This window comes from Eutrema salsugineum, unplaced genomic scaffold (assembly GCF_000478725.1).
Source record: "Eutrema salsugineum unplaced genomic scaffold, Eutsalg1_0 scaffold_4, whole genome shotgun sequence".
Taxonomy (NCBI): Eukaryota; Viridiplantae; Streptophyta; class Magnoliopsida; order Brassicales; family Brassicaceae; genus Eutrema; species Eutrema salsugineum.
This window is the reverse complement of record NW_006256686.1, coordinates 13,034,205-13,052,806: the sequence shown is the minus strand read 5'-3', so window position 1 is coordinate 13,052,806 and position 18,602 is coordinate 13,034,205. Positions and strand designations below refer to the sequence as shown.

Genomic DNA, 18,602 nt, shown 5'->3' with positions numbered 1-18,602 from the left:
ACGTAAAAACAAAACACTCTAAGAATCGGAAATAACAAAATAGAAATCCTAACTAAAAAGGAAATTATCCTAATAGTAATATTCGTATCAAGTTTGGTGTATACATTGCGAAGAGAAGTCATGCAACTGGCGTGTTCGTGCACAGTGTCTAGAGGGGTCACTGTATTTTAGAATCAATAAGTATGTTGTTCAACATACATGCGCTCCTTCTAATAAAGAGACACTCGGTTGGATAGCTTCAACGAAAATAATTGGTAATCTGATTAAGAATAAGTACAAGGGTGCTAATGAAGGTCCTTAACCAAGAGAAATCGTTTAGATTATTCATAAGCACATAACCAGCTATACAAACACAAAAGTCGAAAAGAACAAAACAAGCATCAAAAAGGGTACTAAACATCTGACAGTTACACAGAAAACATTAAATATGAGTTGCATCAGAAAGGGTAACACAGCCAAAGACTTGAAACACACAGGTTCTGAAATAAAACTTTTTTCTTTTATTGCTCTCACTTGCACAAACCAATCAAGAGTTAAGCATCGCTAGACTAAAACAATCTTTTCACCCTTGATATAAAGAGATAGAATTATATTTACCTGATTGCTACACTTCCAAGCGTGAAGAAAATATATCAGTCAATGGGCTACCTAGTTGATATAGAAATAAAAACCTGGAAAATGAGGAAGGGAAGCAGTTAGAAATTTCAGTAACATCCTTTGGCACCATATAGTATTAACAATTTAGTAACATAACCCAGAACAAGCAAAAGAATTTACTCCAGACCAAAATTGTGAACAAGAAAATAAAATCCCATTACAAACAAAAGCTAGATTCATTGTCTTCCACTACAAGAAAAACATCATTTTACAACGGTCAAAATGGTCGTTATTTCGTCGTAATAGGGCTATTACGACGAACTACCGACGATTACGAAATCGTCGTAAAGTCATCGTCGTAATAGACAAATCGTCGTAAAATCGTCGTATAATATACGACGGTTTCGTTTCGTCGTAACATCGAAGGAAACAAAATCGTCGTAAATACGTCGTACAGTTTACGACGATTTTACATCGAATTGCGTCGACTTGGTCTTCGCCTGGACTGTCGTTAAGTGGTTGTTAATGACCGACGTAAGATCGTCGTAAAATGTACGACGCAAAAATCGTCGTAAATCAATCGTAAAGTATTTAATCATTTCGTCGTAAAATCGTCGTAAATCACGGACGTATAATCGTCGTATTTGTCGTCGTACATTTTGGTCGTAAATTCGTCGTAATATTTACGACGAATGTACGACGGTTTTATAAAATAATAACAAAGATATTACGACGATTATACGACGTTTAATATAATTGAAAATTAAAAAAAAAATTCAAATTAAAATTTAAAATAAAAAAAAAATATAATTTACAATTTAAAATTTATTAAAATTTCAAATTAAAATTTCAAATTAAAATTAATTGTAATATTTACAAAAAAACCCTACAGCTCTAAATCTAAATCTATATCTATATCGTCGATCCCGTCACCGGCCTGCTCCCCATCGTCCTCGACGTGTTCCTTGACGGGTCTTCGGTTAGATGCTTCCGCCGGCGCCTGATCTCCGGCTCTAGGAGGCTGAACCCCGAGAGATCGGAATATCTCCTCGTCCGTCTGCACCGGCGGTTGCGTCCTAGTAGATGACCCGGCAGACGATCCGACAACCCCATCAGCCCGAAGCTTGTCCAACTGCGCCATGAGCACCGGGTTATCGGCTCCCATGATCTCGAAGAGACCGTAGAGCTGGTCGATCCTCGTCTCGTAACGAGTCCGCATCTGATCGATCTCCTGGCGGATAACCGGATCCGGGACCCGGACGTGACCAGTTGCCGTAGCTCTCGGGGTATCACGGATGGACCCCATCCCTAATACCCGCCCCTTTTTCTTTGGGGAAACCTAAAAATATTTAAAAACATTATGGTTAGAAATTCAATTTAAAACTAAAGTTACATTAATTAAATATAGTAATTAAATTTACCTCTTCGAAAATCTGGTCCATCTCCGCCACCGTCAGCGCCGGGGTTGATTGGACCGAGCTACCTCCGGGAGACGTTGGACGCGCCTGCTGAGTCAGCTGCGTCTGACAACTCATATAAAGATATTATTAATTAAAAAGTACATTTCATACGATGACAACTCTTCACAATTTAACAGGATATACGTATGTCACTGTGATAATCTTTTTCATTGGACCACCAAACTTCTTTTAGTTTTCCACTAAGACGTCCGATCGGCGAGAATATGTCAGGTACACCTTCAACGGCATATGTATGGCCAACTCCTCCATCATCATATCGACGAGTAGCTTGATAACACTGTATTTTGACCACTTTTATGGATCATAATTGTATCTCATGCAGGTGTTTTAACTCTGTTTTCAATGTTTTTAAAGTGTTTTCAATGTTTTAGAGATTCAAAAGACTTTACAGGAAATTTGGGTAAAAGATATGCAATTTGGAACAAATGAGCAATTTTGGATAAATGCAGACTGTCAGAAGTATGACAAGCGATGAAGACCTTCTCACCGTCGGATCATCCCCACAATTTTAGACAACATAGAGGATCCAACCAGCTTTCTAATGCACTTGGTTTGGAGACAATCCAACGGTTAGATCTTCAGATACTCCCGATGCAAGAATGACAGAAAATGCAGTTCCGGAAGAGAGCAAGTGCCGGGACCGCGGCCAACACCCATTTTCCCGCGGGTAGAGCCACCGCGACCGCAGAACTTGGTCGTTCACTTTCCCGACGACTTAATTAAAGCCCAGATCAATTCCTTTCGTTATTTTTGAAGCCCTAAGTGTCCAGAACCACCTCAGAAGCTATAAATACCCCCTTTAGGTCATTCTAAAGGGCGGACACCGAAACTAATAGACAAAGAGGAGAGAGAGAGATTTTCGTGCAACCCTAAGGAGGAGCCGCCGCCGTCTTCGAAGAGGAGCCGCCGCAGGAGTGACCATCGCGCCTCCTTCTGCTTCTCCGTTCTTCGTTCTTCTTCCTTCTTTTCTTTAATTTCCTGCAACTTTCAATACTCTGTGATGATTGTTTACAATATGTTTGAGTAGTTACCCAGTTGGGTTTAAAGGGATTTTTCAAAGGGAATTTCATGTGTCTGTGCTTATGAATCGATAGATTTAGGATTTATAATCTTCTAGATGTTCTTCGTTTGCCTTTAATCTTACTGCGTGATTCTTTGCTGGCCACTTAGAAACCGATCTGATATGATATGTTGCGAAAGCTTTTATTGATTGTCTGAACTAGGGTGAAACGATTAATTTTTCTATAGGATTGGAAACCTACCTGTAGTTGAGTTGTGAATGTTGATGAGTCTTATTCTGCTATTGCATCTTCTCCCTTCCAGAATCAGAGTGGAAACCTACTGATTAGGGTTGCGAGAGATAGTTGTTTAGTGCTGTGAAAGTAGGCTATTCATACTTCCGTGCCTCGAGTTCTAGAACATACGTAGTTGATTACCTTTATCACTTGTTTAAAATCGACCTAGCATAGACTATGAACCCCTGCGAAAACCCCTTGATGCCCAACGTTTGTCTTTAATTGTTTACAACCTTCAATTTAGTTTGTTTTTCATTCGCTTATTACTTGCTTACATTCGCTTTTGTTTAATCGATTTTACTTGCTTTGATTTGCCTTCATTTTCAATCGCTATTTACTTGTTTCCATTTGCCTTAGTTAATCGCATTTTATTTGCTTTAGTTGCTTTCGTTTTTATTTGCTTTTACTTGCTTAGCTTTCTAGTTTAGATTTAGTGACAACCAAAAACCCAAAACCAAAACCCTTTTAGTTCTAATCTGATTTAAGTGTTGCACTGAATTCGTACTGTATCAACTAAGTCTCTGTGGATCGATACCCTAAGTACTACAGCGCACATTTGTGCACTTGCAGACATTTAGGGGTTATAAATTTAAAACCTGAAGCTTAGTAAAACGAAAAGAACCAACCCCATTTACAAACCCGCATCAAGTTTTTGGCGCCGTTGCCGGGGACTTAAATTTGTTTCGTTGCGAATCCCAGCTTAAATCCATTAGAACACTTTTTATTTTACTTTTTCTTTTGAATTTTTCAGGTTTCTCTCAGATGAGAGACCGGGAACATGTTCCCGGGACTCTTGGTGATCCACCAAATCGTGTGGATGGTGATGCAAGCGATGATGACCTGACTGATGATGAGTTTGAAGAACCGATCTATGATGACAATGAGCTGATAGGATCGGTCAAACACAAAGATGATGATGAACTGATTGGAAGTTTCGATTCACTCGAAAAGTTCATGGGAGATCGAAGAGCTATTCAACCAGCCTTACCAAAGGATGGCAAAACCGAAATTAAGGTACCCCATATCCATTTAGTTCAACAAAATCAATTCTCTGGTTATTCATTCGAAAACCCGATAGACCATATTGAGACTTTCGAAGAATTATGTGCAACCATTACAGCAAATGGGGATTACCACAAGTGTAGTCTTTTTCCATTCTCTCTTAGAGATAAGGCCAGCAAATGGCTAAAATCTTTGCCACCTGCTTCACTAAAAACGTGGGCAGCGTGTAAAACTGCTTTCCTAAATCGTTTTTACACTAGAAATCTTGCAAATCTCTTAAGAAAGAAGATAAGAACTTTTAAACAAAAAGAAGATGAAGATCTTTTAGATACTTGGGAAAGATTTAGGGAATACCAAAGAGATTTTCCACTCCATGGATATGCCGAGGAATACCTGCTAAGTATCTTCTATCGCGGTATAACTCCAGAGTTGCGACATTCTTTTGATATAGCAAGTAATGGAGATTTCACAACTAGATCTGTAGAAGATGCTCACGTTTTCATTAAAAATTTAGGAAACAGCATCCGAAATCAAGTAACCTTTGGTAATTCTGCACTTCCTGAGAAGAAAGAAGAAATTTCGGAAGTTATAAAGTGTCTCTGTCACATAATGAGTCATCTTGGATTGCAACAACCAAATAGGGTACACAATACGTGTAACTTTGATGGTTGGGACAACCCAATGGATTCTTATGATCAAGGGATGGTGAACACTGCAGAAGTCTATCAAATTCAAGATTTTCCATTCGTTTCTGATCACCGCGGGTCCATTCGTCCGGACCGCGGCCAAGCAAGGTTTCACCGCGGTCGTGGCTGTTCTGACCGCGGCCAAGACATGATTCACCGCGGTCGTGAGCCACCTGACCGCGGGAAACCGTCTTCTGAGCTTGGTTGGAAACCACCTTCCGAACCAATATTGGGTATTCAATCTAATCCTGTTTCCTATCCAAGTTTTCCCTCTTCTGAAGCTGAAAACCTAAACAAAAGGATTCTTGAGCTTGAAAAATCTATGTCTCAAGAGATTAGTGATCTTAGATCTAAACTAAAAGAGATGCAGAAGGATTCCGATACCATCCTTAGCATAATGGTCAAAACCAATTCTAAAAACTTAGATAAACCTGAAGAGGAGCCAAGTGAAAATTCTTTCGAAAGCTCAAGTGAAGCAGATCCCTCCGATCATGTGAAAGCTATCACACTTAGGAGTGGATTAGCTTACAAAGAGCCTGAATTTCCTAAAGATCCCGAAGTTGAGGAAAAGGGTAAGGAAAAGGAGAAAGAAAAATAAAGAATCACGAATGAAGATGTTGAAAAAGAAGTGGTAGGAGAGAAGGATGGAGAAGAAGTAAGAGAAGATTCATCCCGGGAAATCCTTGGAGAAGACCCGATTCCACCTCCACAAACTCGTGTCTATAAACCTAAACCTCCATATCCTAGAGCCTTAATAGCCCCTAAGAAAGAAAAAGAAAAAGCTAAGCTGAAAGAGTTGATTGATCAGTTAAATGTGAGATTACCTTTTGTAGAAGTTTGTGCTATGATTCCTGCTTTAAGAAAATACATGAAGAGTATTCTGACAAATTCTTTAACTCTTGAAGAAGGCGTTATGATGATAAACCATGAATGTAGTTCTATCCTGCAAAGCCGAATCCCTGAAAAGAAAAATGATCCTGGAAGCTTTGTACTTTCATGCACCATCAATGATGTAGCTTTTGAGCATGCTCTCTGTGATTTAGGATCTAGCATAAATATGATGCCTCTTTCAGTAGCAAAACGTTTAGGACATCACACTTTCAAGCCCAATAAAATTTCTTTAGTATTAGCTGATCGTTCTGTTAGACAACCAGTAGGTATCCTAGTAGATGTTCCTGTAGAAATCGAAAAATGTTCCATACCTACCGATTTCGTAGTTCTAGAACTAGAAAAAGAACCTAAGGATCCACTTATTCTTGGACGGCCATTCCTATCTACAGCCGGAGCCATAATCAATGTTCCTGAAGGAAAAATCGACCTTCATCTAGCCGGTTCAGTTATGCAGTTTGACATGAACAAAAGTTTTGATAAACCAACTTTGGATGGCAAAATTTGTTGGGTTAATGAGTTAGACAGAATTATTGAGGAAGTCTATGAAGATCTGCTTCTAGACGACCCTTTAAGTGTCACGCTTTCACCCGCAAAAGATGAATGCAATTTCCTTGAAGAAATTTCAAGTGAATGCACATGTATGCTTGATAAATCCGAAACTTATAGGAAACCTCTTCACTATCTAGATCTTAAGGACCAAACAAACATTCCTACACCTCCTAAAGACACTGCTGCAGCAATTAATGATCCTTGGAGCGAGCTTAAAGCCCCTAAAGTGGAGCTTAAACCTCTTCCCGTCGGACTTAAGTACGCTTTCCTTGGACCAAATTCAATTTATCCTGTCATTATAAACTCTGGTTTGACGGAAGAAGAAACCACAATGATGTTGACTGAGCTGAGAAAGTATAGAAAAGCCTTAAGATATACACTTGATGACATACCTGGAATCTCCCCAGATCTTTGTATGCACAAGATAAATCTAGAGGATAATGCTAAAAACTCAATCGAAAGTCAAAGGAGACTGAACCCTAATCTCATGGATGTTGTCAAGAAGGAGATTATGAAGCTTTTAGAAGCTGGAATAATCTTTCCTATCTCAGATAGCACTTGGGTTAGCCCAGTTCATGTTGTTCCGAAGAAAGGAGGAGTCACTGTCATTAAAAATGATAAAGATGAAATGATCGCTACAAGAACAGTAACTGGACATCGTATGTGCATCGATTACCGGAAACTGAATGCAGCAACTAGGAAAGATCATTTTCCACTTCCCTTCATAGATCAAATGCTAGAAAGATTAGCTAATCATCCCTACTATTGTTTTCTTGATGGATACTCCGGATTTTTCCAAATTCCTATTCGCCCGGAGGATCAAGAAAAAACGACATTCACTTGTCCATATGGCACGTTTGCTTACCGACGTATGCCTTTTGGATTGTGTAATGCACCTGCTACCTTCCATCGGTGCATGATGTCGATCTTCACAGATTTTATTGAGGATTTCATGGAAGTATTCATGGACGATTTCTCTGTTTATGGATCTTCTTTTGAAAAATGCTTAGCCAATCTTGGTAAAGTTCTGCAAAGATGTGAAGATAAGCACTTAGTATTAAATTGGGAAAAATGTCACTTCATGGTACAAGACGGAATCGCGCTTGGGCACAGAATTTCCGGAAAAGGTATTGAAGTTGACAAAGCCAAAATCGAAGTCATGACCAGCCTACAACCACCCACAAACGTAAAAGGAATTCGTAGTTTCTTAGGACACGCAGGATTCTATAGGCGATTCATAAAAGATTTTTCTCAAATAGCTAGACCTCTTACGCAAAGAAACGAACTTCGAGTTCGATGATGAGTGCTTAGCCGCGTTTCATAAGATCAAACAAGCCCTTGTTTCCGCTCCAGTCGTGCAAGCACCTGATTGGGAACTCCCATTCGAAATCATGTGCGATGCAAGTGACTATGCAGTCGGAGCAGTGCTTGGCCAACGAAAAGATAAGAAACTGCATGTAATCTACTACGCAAGCAGAACTCTAGACGAAGCTCAATGCAATTATGCTACAACAGAAAAATAACTTCTAGCTGTCCTATTTGCATTTGAGAAATTCCGTTCTTATCTCGTAGGATCTAAGGTCATAGTTCATACTGATCATGCTGCAATCAAGTATTTAATGTCTAAGAAAGACGCTAAACCTCGGTTGATAAGATGGATCCTCCTACTGCAAGAATTCGACATCAAAATTCGAGATCGGAAAGGAGCAGATAATGGAGTTGTAGACCATCTTTCACGAATTCGAGTTGAAGAAAGATTGCCTTTAAATGACAGTTTGCCAGAAGAAAACAGCTATGCTATAGATACAACCCCCACCAATGCTAATACCGCACCACCACGTCCTCTAATGAGACGAGCAGATGCTTTCAACACCCCATGGTTTAGGCACATAGCAAATTACCTAGCAGCTGATGTAGAACCACCACAATTCTTTGGGTATAGGAAGAAAAAGTTCCTGAAAGACATAAGACATTATTTTTGGGATGAATCCTATCTCTATAAGAGATGTGCTGATGGGTTATTCCGAAGATGCGTGGCTGAAGAAGAGATGGAAGGAATTTTATTCGGATGCCATAGCTCGTCTTATGCAGGACATTTTGCAACCTTCAAAACCGCTTCAAAAATCTTGCAAGCAGGTTTTTGGTGGCCTACTTTGTTCAAAGATACTCAAGCTTATATATCACGATGTGATAAATGCCAGAAGATGGGCAACATAAGCAAAAGGAATGAGATGCCTCAAAATTTTATTCTCGAAGTCGAAATTTTTGACGTCTGGGGAATAGATTTTATGGGACCCTTTCCTACTTCTTTTGGAAACCAATACATCTTAGTAGCAGTAGACTACGTCTCTAAGTGGGTTGAAGCAGTTGCTAGTCCCACCAATGATGCAAAAGTCGTCATGAAGCTGTTTAAATATGTTATATTCTCGCGTTTTGGAGTTCCTAGAATTGTGATAAGCGACGGAGGATCGCACTTCATCAACAGAGTTTTCGAAAACCTTCTTAGAAAGAATGGAGTTACACATAAAGTTGCTTCTCCATACCATCCCCAAACCAGCAGTCAATTAGAAATCTCAAACAGAGAAATCAAGTCGATTTTGCAGAAAACGACTGCAGTTCATCGCAAGGATTGGTCTACCAAGCTTGACGATGCATTATGGGCATATCGAACAGCATTCAAGACATCGTTAGGAACAACACCATTCAATCTAGTTTATGGAAAGGCATGCCACCTTCCAGTAGAACTCGAGTATAAGGCGCAATGGGCTATCAAGGAAATGAACATGAACATGAAAACAGCTGGAGAAAGAAGACTACTTCAACTTCACGAGTTAGAAGAAATCCGACACAATGCTTACGAAAACTCGAAGATCTACAAGGAGAAGACTAAAGCATATCATGATAAGAAGATTATTCATAGAACTTTTGCTCCTAACGATAAGGTACTTCTTTTCAATTCTCGTCTTAAGCTTTTTCCAGGAAAATTACGATCAAGATGGTCAGGACCCTTCACGATAAAGGAAGTCAAGCCATACAGAGCCATTGTCCTGTGGGACAGACCCGGAAACTCATTTACAGTGAATGAACAGCGTGTAAAGCCATATCTGGCTGAAGAAAGAGAAGACGAGAGAGAAGTGATGTTTTTGATTGATCCATCATCGGCCAATGATGAGACCAATGAGTGTCATGACCCCGGTTGAGTCTAATCGAGCAACAATGTCAAGCTAATGATTTGAAACAAGCGCTTAGTAGGAGGCAACCCACTTGGTATTTTATCTATTTCCCTTTGACCTTTATTTTCTATTTCCACTGCTTTGTTTCTGTTTCATTAAAATTCAGGTTTTCAATAAGGAAGAACAAACACAAAAGACGAGCAGCACTCTCTAGCACGATAAGTTTACTTAAACATTTCAACTTTTCAAACTTCTTTACCATTCTTTCCAAGAGTTATCACACTGAGGACAGTGTGAAATAAGTCTGGGGGAGGATGTTCATCATTTACTAATGAAATTTGATTTGTTTTGAGTTTGTTTTGGACACATAAAATTTTTCAAAATGTTTTTCAAAATGTAAAAAAAAAAAAAAAAAAAAAATCGTTTTCAAAGAGTTTTCAAACCAGGAACACAATAAACAATTTCTATGATGATTTAGACCAGTGTGCTTCTACGCTATTTCTTCGTTTTTTGCTCTTTTTGTAATTTAGTCCTAGACTAGGCGGTAGCTAGAATACTTGCATTACGAAATCCCACCAGAGGACTTCTATTCATGGAGATTCTTTCTGACAGGATATACTAGCTCATTTAATTTGACCTTAATATTGACATTTAATTTTCTCATCATTGATTTTAGGCAGGCATCGACATACACATCTAGGACGTCTTTTACCCTCACTTTTACCACTCTCTGTCGTCCTAGATGACCAGTTTATCTTTATCTGGTACCATACCCTAAACCCAAAACCCTTGTTTTCAATCCTCATGCATTCTCTCTTTAGTTTATATCGGCAGATATGTGCAAAAACGTCGGAGAGAAGAGGAGCGACGCAGTTTTCAGTCACTCACAAAGGAGACTGAATGGAATTGGGAAGGAAGAGTATCAGAAACATCAAGAAGCTTTACAAGACAAATCTTAACTGGTAATTTCGTGCTCTCTAAGACTCTATATCTAAAGGTGTTCCCTCTCTTTCAAAAAAAAAAAAAAAAAAAAAAACGAATGAAAATAGAAAGGGAAACAAAAAGCCTAATGAGTCCTAGATTGTCGAAATTTGTGGAGCAAGAAGAATTTACTAAGCGTTTATAGAGCTATGTTTTTGAAAGATTTACAAAAATCTAAGTCTGGGGGAGTTAGGAGAGAACCTGAGGAAGAAGGCCAGTAATCTATGGCGAGAAGAAAGTGACTGAAAACTGTGGATACCAACAGCTTCACTCTCTCTTGCGGTTTTGCATAATATCTTGCATTCCCAGATCTTCAGGTAACCCGTAAACACTTTAAGCCTTACCCCTAGAATAATCCTTTTTACACCTAGCCTAGATTGCCTTGCCTAGACTTTCTTTGATGAGAACCACCGAGATTTCTAATGAATGTTAAGAGCTAGTTGACTGAAAATCAGATCTAAGTGTGTAGATTTTCGCATGACGGATTAACGGACTAGTTTGCTTGTATTTTGGTGAGAATTTTCTAGACTCCAATTAGATGTTTCACGATAAGTTATGGTTTAGAAGGACGGTCACTGAGATATTGTTTAGTTCTTGCGATTTTCAAAACTTTCTTTCCTGACTCAAGTTTGTTTGAGGACAAACAAAAAGGTAAGTCTGGGGGAGTTGATAACACCGTATTTTGACCACTTTTATGGATCATAATTGTATCTTATGCAGGTGTTTTAACTCTGTTTTCAATGTTTTTAAAGTGTTTTCAATGTTTTAGAGTTTCAAAAGACTTTACAGGAAATTTGGGCAAAAAATATGCAATTTGGAACAAATGAGCAATTTTGGATAAATGCAGACCGTCAGAAGTATGACAAGCAATGAAGACTTTCTCACCGTCTGATCACCCCCAAAATTTGAGCCAACATAGAGGATCCAACCAGCTTTCTAATTCACTTGGTTTGGAGACAATCCAACGGTTAGATCTTCAGATACTCCCGATGCAAGAATGACAGAAAATGCAGTTCCGGAAGAGAGCAAGTGCTGGGACCGCGGCCAACACCCATTTTCCCGTGGGTAGAGCCACCGCGACCGCGGAACTTGGTCGTTCACTTTCTCGACGACTTAATTAAAGCCCAGATCAATTCCTTTCCTTATTTTTGAAGCCCTAAGTGTCCAGAACCACCTCAGAAGCTATAAATACCCCCTTTAGGTCATTCTAAAGGGCAGACACCGAAACTAATAGACAAAGAGGAGAGAGAGAGATTTTCGTGCAACCCTAAGGAGGAGCCGCCGCCGTCTTCGAAGAGGAGCCGCCGCAGGAGTGACCATCGCGCCTCCTTCTACTTCTCCGTTCTTCGTTCTTCTTCCTTCTTTTCTTTAATTTCCTGCAACTTTCAATACTCTGTGATGATTGTTTACAATATGTTTGAGTAGTTACCCAGTTGGGTTTAAAGGGATTTTTCAAAGGGAACTTCATGTGCCTTTGCTTATGAATCGATAGATTTAGGATTTATAATCTTCTAGATGTTCTTCGTTTGCCTTTAATCTTACTGCGTAATTCTTTGCTGGCCACTTAGAAACCGATCTGATATGATATGTTGCGAAAGCTTTCATTGATTGTTTGAACTAGGGTGAAATGAGCAATTCTTCTATAGGAGTGGAAACCTACCTGTAGTTGAGTTGTGAATGTTGATGAGTCTTATTCTGCTATTGCATCTTCTCCCTTCCAGAATCAGAGTGGAAACCTACTGATTAGGGTTGCGAGAGATAGTTGTTTAGTGCTGCGAAAGTAGGCTATTCATACTTCCGTGCCTCGAGTTCTAGAACATACGTAGTTGATTACCTTTATCACTTGTTTAAAATCGACCTAGCATAGACTATGAACCCTGCGAAAACTCCTTGATGCCCAACGTTTGTCTTTAATTGGTTACAACCTTCAATTTAGTTCGTTTTTCATTCGTTTGTTACTTGCTTACATTCGCTTTTGTTTAATCGATTTTACTTGCTTTGATTTGCCTTCATTTTCAATCGCTATTTACTTGGTTCCATTTGCCTTAGTTAATCGCTTTTTATTTGCTTTAGTTGCTTTCGTTTTTATTTGCTTTTACTTGCTTAGCTTTCTAGTTTAGATTTAGTGACAACAAAAAACCCAAAACCAAAACTCTTTTAGTTCTAATCTGATTTAAGCGTTGCAGTGAATTCGTACTGAAACAACTAAGTCTCTGTGGATCGATACCCTAAGTACTACAGCGCACATCTGTGCACTTGCAGACATTTAGGGGTTATAAATTTAAAACCTGAAGCTTAGTAAAACGAAAACAACAAACCCCGTTTACAAACCCGCATCATAGCTCTTTTGCGTGTTCGTACTTTCGGTGCAAAATAGTATGAAGTGAAGTGTGAAGTCTCTTGCGTCAAGCTTCCCGCCACAATTGAGCCTTCCACTTTAGCTAGGTTTTTGGCTTTACCTTTAAGATGCTTTATGAAACGCTCGAACGGATACATCCACCTGTACTGAACGGGTCCACCGAGCTCTGCTTCGTGTGGGAGATGAACAAGAAGATGTTCCATAACATCAAAAAATTATGGTGGGAAGATCTTTTCCAAATTGCACAACAAGATTGGAATATTCAATGCCAGTTGTGATATTACATCAACTGATAATGTTCGTGTACTAAGATCCCGAAAAAAGCACCAATGCCTCTAATAGCTTCATGGACATTTTTGGGCAAGAGTTCAGCAAATGCAAATGGAAATAATCGTTGCATAAACACATGGCAGTCATGGCTTTTCATCCCAGCAAACTTTACCCCCTTCTCAACAGGTTAGGAAAGATTAGAGACATACCCATCAGGAAATTTAACGTCGGAAGAAACCCATCTGAACAATGCTGACTTTTGATCTGCACTCAACCGAAATACAGGAACTGGTGCTTTCCCATTTCTCAGTAGATGCAACTCACTTCTGTTGCATAAATCAGGCAAGTCCAATCTTGACTTACCATTGTCTTTTGTTCTTCCCGCTATGTTCATAACTGTATGCATGATGTTATCAAAAAAAAAAATTTCAATGTGCATGACATCAAGATTGTGTCTGAGCAGATGATCTTTCCAATAAGGTAGTTGCCAAAAGATACTTTTCTTGTGCCAATTATGATGAACTCCATAACCTTCAGACATATTTGCAGGAGTGTGCCAGTTTCCCCCACGCGTTACTGTTTCCTCTGCCCTCCAATGATCGATTTGCGCCTGTATATCAGCTCCTGTTAAATTAACGGGTGGAGGGACATGTACACTTTTGTTCTTCATAAATAACCTCTTGTTCCTCCGATATGGATGGTTATCCGGTAAAAACCTCCGGTGACAATCAAACCAACAAGTTTTTCTACCATGTTTTAGCTGAAACGCATCAGTTCGATGAAGACAATAAGGACAAGATAGCCTCCCATGTGTAGTCCATCCTGATAGCATACCATAAGCGGGGAAATCGCTTATTGTCCACATAAGCACAGTCCGCATAGTAAAATTTTTCCTCGTAGAACAGTCATATGTACGAACGCCAGTATACCATAACTGATTCAACTCATGTATGAGTGGCTGCAGAAATAATCGAGAGCTCGCTTCGGATGATTTGGACCTGGAACCAAAATACTTAAGAAAAGAAATTTCCTTTGCATGCACAAATCTGGAGGAAGGTTATAAGGAGTTAGGATTACTGGCCATAATGAATATTGTCTACCAGACATACCAAATGGACTAAAACCATCAGTGCACAGACCAAGATAGACATTCCGTTTGAACTTAGCAAAATCTGGGTATACCATATTAAGGTGTTTCCATGCCTTTGCATCTGATGGATGAACAACTTCTCCATCTACTTGTGTATGTTCTGCAGGCCATCTCATTGATGCAGCTGTCCTTTCAGATTAATAAGCCGTTTTAACCTATCAGTTATAGGGAGATACCACATACGTTGGTATGGTATCCTTTTACGCCCACCAGTTTGCGGCCTGTATCTTGGTTTTTGGCAAAATCGACATTCCTCCAGCTGATTATCATCTTTCCAAAAAATCATACAGTTGTCAACACATACATCTATCATCTCAGAAAGGTAGACCAAGACTAAAAATCAACTTCTGAATTTCATAGTATGTTCCCGCTGCCAAGTTATCCTCCGGTAGATACTCCTTTAGAAGATCAGCCCAATCATCCATGCAAACCTCAGCCAGGTTATGATCTGTTTTAATTGACATCATCCTAGCTGCCAACGATAATTTAGACAAGCCTTCTCTACATCCTTCGTAGATTGGCTGATTAGCATTGTCTAACAAATCATAAAATCGTTTGGCATCTACATTAGGTTCCTCAACAGCATTACCAGTATGCGTTTCATGAAATGCATCAGTCACCATTTCGTTCATCCTATCATGATCTACACTTTGATCATATTGATACTGATTAGGCTGATGACCATAATTCGATTCATCAATATCAACATGACTTTGATAATTACTACTACTACCAGCATTCCCATGAGTATTACTGCTATATCCTTCTCCATGTAGATACCAAACAAAATATTGCGGCATAAACCCTCTATTTAATAAATGCGTCCACACGGTTTTGGTTAGTGTATACCTCGTATTCTTGCATTTCAAACAAGGACAAAACATCTTCCCACTATCTTTCGTTTTCTCCATATTTGTAGCCTGAAACATAAATATTTCTAACCCGTTCTTGAACTCTTCTGTCAACGCCCCATCTGAATCTTTACGCATATACAACCAACTTCTTAGCTCGTATATAGACATCTTGAAAATAAACTCAAAATACTATCTCTTTTTATTGATTAGAAAATTGTGTCACGTCTAGCCACGTGAATGGAGTAAATTAACCTTATAATATTATTATTTCTTTTTTTCAAAGTAATATAACTCCTAATTCGGGTTTCCAGCAATGGACAACCCAATATATAAGGATTTACAACACTATACTAAAATTTAAGAGACCTACAATGGGTCTCCAAGATGAAGATGCTCTTATGTTTGAATGATGATGTGTTGTGATTGAAAGAAGGAGTGAAGATCTATTTATAGGAAAATTTCGAGCTTTACAACGCTTTTACGACGAATTTACATTCAAAAATAATATTACGACGAGTTTACGACGATTATGCGATAAAATCTTTCCCCTACAATTGTTAGGTAAACATGTTTTAAATGTTTTCCACCTAACTTCTTTTTCGACGTAAAATCGTCATAATATGTACATCGAAATGCAGTCGTCGTATATTCGTCGTAATTTTACATCGAATTTACGACGATTTTACATTTATTAGCAAATCTCTCGTTATCGATGTATAATCGTCGTAATTCGTCGTAAATTGTACGTCGAGTTTACGACGAATTTTTTATACGACGGTTTTAAAATTAGACGTAAAATCGTCGTAAAATCGTTGTAAGCTTGCGACGATTTGAAAACCGTCGTAATGGACCGTTGGAAAACGATTTTTTTCTTGTAGTGTCCTTATTACCATTGGCACACAAGCATAATCTAAGGGTCCTTATTGTTTTTGGCCCACTCACTAATTCACGATTATAGTAATGTTCGCAATTGATATAAATCATATAATAGTTGGTTTCTACACAAGCTAGCTTGTGTGTGAGAGGTTGCCTCTAAGTTTTAAAAGCATTTGTTTGTTCCCTTATATCTGATGTGGGATTCTTATCACATCGACATTAGGTTAGAGATTGCAGACTGTAGATTCTATGTTAGAGATAGAACTACGTTTAAGCACATTTGGAGTATCTAGTAATGATTTTCCAGTAAACTCACTACCTAAAGAAGGAAAGAACTTTTCTTTTGAAATCAGATATTAAGTCCAAGACACACACTTTGTACAAGAACATGCAAACTAAAAGTGAATACTAAAATAGGAAAATGATGATCTAACTCTACGTAATGAAGCATCCACTTGCAATATCTCCCAAATGTAAATGAAGTTCAGGAGACCATACAAATGATAACATCATGGGCACGGTCAAAATGAAACATGGTAAGTTCAGGAAACCATGATTCCGATGTATATAGGTAAAGGGAATTAGTCAGATAGGGTAAATATAGCTATTAGAATCCTTCACTAAAGCTAGATCAACAAAATGCACACAAAATTCTTCTTCTTATTTCTATTTTTTATTTTGTTTGGTTAATGTTAGTAAACAATTTTGTGTGTATCTGATCTGTAAATATTCGGATTCGAACCAGATATCCGGAGTTTTCGGATCCGGATTCGGATAGTAAAATTGATTATCAGACAGAAATGGATCTGGAACCGGATACTTTAAAAGTCCGGATATTCAGTTCTGTTCCAGACCTAATAAATTATAATGTAATAAACTTTAATAAAATTTAATAAATCAAAAATTAGAGGGCCAAACTGGGTTAATATTTATCAATTAAGATATTAAGGAGACAAATTTTTTTTTAGAAAACATTAAATAGGATGGCAACAAGGCTAAGTAGATTTGTTGATTTAACATATCGAAACTGTATCCCATCAGTGTGGTCTACGAATTCGGATGTTTTAATATTGCATGGATAACAAAAAAAAAAAACACCATGAAAGTTAATTTGTTCAACAATCATAGTTTTATCACTAAAATATATACAGATTACAACTTTAGTTCAACAAAAATAGTCATAAACCAAAAGGTTCAGTCAATAATCAAGCTCGAAATAGAAAGAACAAACAAACTAAGAATTTTGCCAATAAGTCTCAAGCACCCCACTTCTTATGCTGCACACTAACCCAACCACCGTTACGGACTCTGTTAGCATTCCACAACTTGACCACATTTCCGTTAATCACCGTTGAATCTACGTAACGGTACCAACCGTCACCTCCATTTCTCACCGTCACCACTCTCTCCCATTTCTCCCACCACTCGCCACACTCACCTCCTCTGTAATTAACGGACCTTATCCCTCCATCTTCATTATCTCTCTCTCCGTCAATCTCTTCCTCGTAGTACACGGTGAATCTTCCCTTCGTTAGTCCGTCATTGCACAATAACGGACTCCAATCCTCCATCTCCGTTACCGTCACTCGAGGTCCTGTTTCCACAGCAAGAGCAGCGGTTGCTTGTGGTTTTGGTGGCTCACGAGGAGATTCATCTATTAAACGGACGTCGTTTTTGCTGCCGTTAGTGGTGGCTCGGATCCGCCAGAAACTCACGGCGGCCGTCACGACGGCAATCCATGCCCAGAGGTTGTTGAGGAGGAAGCTAACGTAGTCCAAAGCCAAAACATCTAACGGAGAATCCAAAGTCGCCATTTCTGAATGTTTCTGAAGATTGATCTTAATGGTTATATATAAAGGAGGAGGAAAGAGAAGATTAGTATGGAGTCAGATGGAATTTGAGCCGTTGGATTGATCAAGCTAGTTGAATAATGGATCTGAAGAGAGATAGATGCTGAGCCATTGGATCTTGTCAAGTTGAACGGTGGATCTTTCATAGATGCTGAGTATCGTCTGCGAAGATGCTTTCGCCAAAATCTTATTCTAAAACGTTTGGCTCTGAAACTACAATTGTTTTTAAGTTTACTGACACGTGTTTGGTCAGGAACTGAAACTCCTGACACTGTCGTATATTCCCTCAAGATTTGCCAGCAGGTTTTTTCAAGTGTCAAGTGAAATAAGACACGTGGTACTAGTTTATTGGTCTCTTGTGGATCTCACCGGATCCAATGTTAATTTTTTACTTATTCTCACTAGTTTTTTGTATTTCATCACCTATTTCAAGTTCTTAAGAAAGAGTATTATCTCTTTTTTTTTCTTCGTTAGAATGGAAAGGTTTGTTAATTTGTTGGAAGAAACGACTAACGTAATTTTAATTTTTTTTTAAATGTTGGCAAAAGTTTTGTTCTCAAAATAACTTTTTTTTGCTGGCTTTGACAA

At 38.6% G+C, this 18,602-nt stretch overlaps 1 protein-coding gene and 1 non-coding gene across 2 annotated transcripts; both read right to left on the bottom strand.

Moving 5' to 3' along the window:
* Positions 1 to 4,647: 4,647 nt before the first annotated feature.
* Positions 4,648 to 4,755, bottom strand: LOC112084962. The gene has a single exon (XR_002898609.1). It is a non-coding gene; the product is annotated as a small nucleolar RNA R71 (small nucleolar RNA).
* A 12,529-nt stretch (positions 4,756 to 17,284) lies between these two features.
* LOC18013810 lies at positions 17,285 to 17,980 on the bottom strand. Its single transcript, XM_006419072.2, has one exon. The coding sequence runs from the start codon at positions 17,976 to 17,978 to the stop codon at positions 17,421 to 17,423; it is 558 nt and encodes a 185-aa protein (XP_006419135.1). The 5' UTR covers positions 17,979 to 17,980; the 3' UTR covers positions 17,285 to 17,420.
* Positions 17,981 to 18,602: the final 622 nt, after the last annotated feature.